Source organism: Vairimorpha ceranae (assembly GCF_000988165.1).
Source record: "Vairimorpha ceranae strain PA08 1199 chromosome Unknown NODE_271, whole genome shotgun sequence".
Taxonomy (NCBI): domain Eukaryota; kingdom Fungi; phylum Microsporidia; family Nosematidae; genus Vairimorpha; species Vairimorpha ceranae.
Window position 1 is genome coordinate 1 of NW_020169565.1, and position 2576 is coordinate 2576.

At 30.6% G+C, this 2576-nt stretch overlaps 4 protein-coding genes across 4 annotated transcripts; 1 reads left to right on the forward strand and 3 right to left on the reverse strand.

Moving 5' to 3' along the window:
- Positions 1-125, forward strand: AAJ76_2710003 (hypothetical protein; the record flags this gene model as incomplete). Its single annotated transcript, XM_024474903.1, has 1 exon — positions 1-125. A coding segment is annotated over one exon (125 nt), but the record flags the coding sequence as incomplete, so codon positions are not given.
- A 10-nt stretch (positions 126-135) lies between these two features.
- On the reverse strand, positions 136-291 carry AAJ76_271000291 (hypothetical protein; the record flags this gene model as incomplete). Its single annotated transcript, XM_024474902.1, has 1 exon — positions 136-291. One exon carries the CDS (start codon positions 289-291, stop codon positions 136-138), a length of 156 nt encoding a protein of 51 aa, XP_024329474.1.
- A 516-nt stretch (positions 292-807) lies between these two features.
- AAJ76_2710002421 (hypothetical protein) lies at positions 808-2421 on the reverse strand (the record flags this gene model as incomplete). Its single annotated transcript, XM_024474900.1, has 1 exon — positions 808-2421. The coding sequence occupies one exon, from the start codon at positions 2419-2421 to the stop codon at positions 808-810; it is 1614 nt and encodes a 537-aa protein (XP_024329475.1).
- A 32-nt stretch (positions 2422-2453) lies between these two features.
- On the reverse strand, positions 2454-2576 carry AAJ76_2710002576 (hypothetical protein; the record flags this gene model as incomplete). The annotated part of the gene is made up of 1 exon (XM_024474901.1): positions 2454-2576. A coding segment is annotated over one exon (123 nt), but the record flags the coding sequence as incomplete, so codon positions are not given.

Consider the following 2576-nt stretch of genomic DNA (forward strand, 5'->3'; position numbering starts at 1 on the left):
TTTTAATTTTGACCTGGGGGAGGTCAGGCATGATACTGCTGCTGTATCGCCCCGCTGAACTGAGTTGTGTTCTTAAATGGTGTATCGAGCCAGGCGATGTTGTTCTGTGCACTCACTTAAGGTGAGATATGGTCTTTAAGTAGACCGAGGATTCTGTATCCTAAGGAAACGCTCTTTTTCCCTATAGCAAGGCCGTAAAGGTATGCTGGCGTATAAGCACAATATTGATATTTTTATTTTAAAATGGAGTTTTTGGTGGCCTGGTGGTTTTTCTTTTTTTGCTGTTTTCATTTTTTAACAATAAACTTTTAATTTTATTTCTTTAAAGTTATTTTACGAGCAAAAGTTAAGCATTTGCTTGATTAATTAAGGTAAAATTGAAGAACGCAAAGCTATTGTGCTAAAATCTGGGATGCATTGGCGGTAGCGACAAGAATGTAGATATGCCTCTAAGATACTTCTAACATGACCGTCTTTCCCACTAGTCTCTTAAAAACATTGAAAAAAAGTCTTTTTGAAGTTAAAGAATTTATTGTAATGACTTTTTATGTTACTCATTTTTATTAATTAAATAATCATATTTATATTCTTATGTTTTACCAGGAACAAACCATATCCCTTTAAACTCGTTTTAACCCATTAAATGGATATAAACTTGTTCCAAAGGTTTATTGGTTCATTAACATGTAGCATATGTTATACCACAAAAACATAGATAAGCCTTTTGCCATATAACATATTAAAGATGCAATGTCACAAATAAAATTTAAAAGTCCCAAAAAATTAAAAAGTTTTACTTAACTACATTTATGACGTCTCGTACAAGCTTGTTGCAACAATAAGCTTCATTTTCTTATATAAAGCAGCAATATGCTCCTTTTCATCGTTTTTAATCCGCCTCGTAGGATTTTTGGAAAAATCCATTATCTTTTTACATTGCATACTTAATTCCTTGTAAACGTAATCCGTAAAACTAAATTCGTAATTTTTACAAATTATAAGAGCAGTAAAATATAACGTTGAAGACACCTTTTCTGATAGCGTTTCAAATTCATCAATTATAGGAATAGCTGTTTGAATTCTTCGACCAGATAAAGCAGCTACACAAAGTCGTCCGTAATCCGAGTGGAATCTCCTTAGGCAATCTTTTATTTCTTTACAATCTTTTTCTAACGAAATCATTTTTGCAAACAAAATTACAAATAAATATCTTATCAACGTGTTATGAAATGGAAGCATATTGGTTAATCTAAATAAAGGCGCTAAAAACTCGTCATCAATTTTTTCCTTCCATGACTGCAAATTTGGTAAATTCTTTTTTTGAAGAAGATTATCCATTGTCTCTTTGTCAATAACATTTAGTTGGAACAAAATTTCGGCAATGAGAGATTTTTTAAAGTTAGGTTTACTACTAAGAACATGTGCCAGCAAAATCTTAAATGTATCCCGTCTTAATATTGAAAACATAAAAACCAAAATCATCTCGCACCTTCTGCCTACAATTTTTTCAATATTTTTAATGTAATGACTGCTTCGTTTAGAAATCTTATTAATCCATTCAAAATAGGCAAATGCAGATTCATTAGATAGTTTTGCAGTGAAACTTCTTCCCTCTAATAGCAACTTTTCCCTACGCTCTTCACAAGACAACTTTTTTAACTCTAATAGATCATGTCTATCCGACATTATCCTATCCACTAGCCTTTTGATATCATATGAATAAACAAAATCAAAATTAGATATGAATTTATAGAACCTCCCATTCTTATTACCAGTCGCGAAGATTACAAAATTTTTAAGCAATAACTTAAAGTTGAAATAACTCAAATCTATATCAAATACGAAATAAAAATCTTTATCTGAATCTAGTCTTATATCTAAATTGCCTCCAACCTTTAAACTTTTTAGCCGTTTTTCCCATTCATTATTTTTATTTACAGTCCTAGCTATTAAGCTTAACTCGTCGGGCACATACCCTTTAAAATAGTATTTTGGTCCCGATTCTTTATATGAAAGCATTCTTAACGCATTGATTAATTTCTCCTGCACATCCTCCTTGCACAAATGATTAAGACCATCTTTTTTTGCATAAATAAAAACATTATCAACACTAAAAGATTTAAAAGAATCATGCATAAGAGTTCCAATCTTGGTCGTTAACGTGTTTTTAGCGTAAGCGACTTCAAACCTGTGCCCTTCATTCTTCTGCATCTCAATATTCCAATAAGAACACGAAAAAAACTCATCACAAATTTCCACACACACATACAAGCTCTTCGAAGATTTTTTAAGTAAAAAATACTCCTTACAATCCAACCGACTATTAACAAATGAACATAATTGTTGACAAATATTCTGTGATCCATCAGAACTGGCCTTTTGATGGGCGCAACAAAAAAGTTGTAGAAAAGTCGATAACATGATAAGGGTAAACCTTTTTTTTCTTTTTAAGCTTAAAATTTAATTAAATTAATAAAAAAATCAAACATTGATTTTTGTCTAAATAATTCAAATATAAAACAAAAATTATCAACTTTAATTTTAAAATTTACATAGAATAAGCTTGGTTTTTTTAT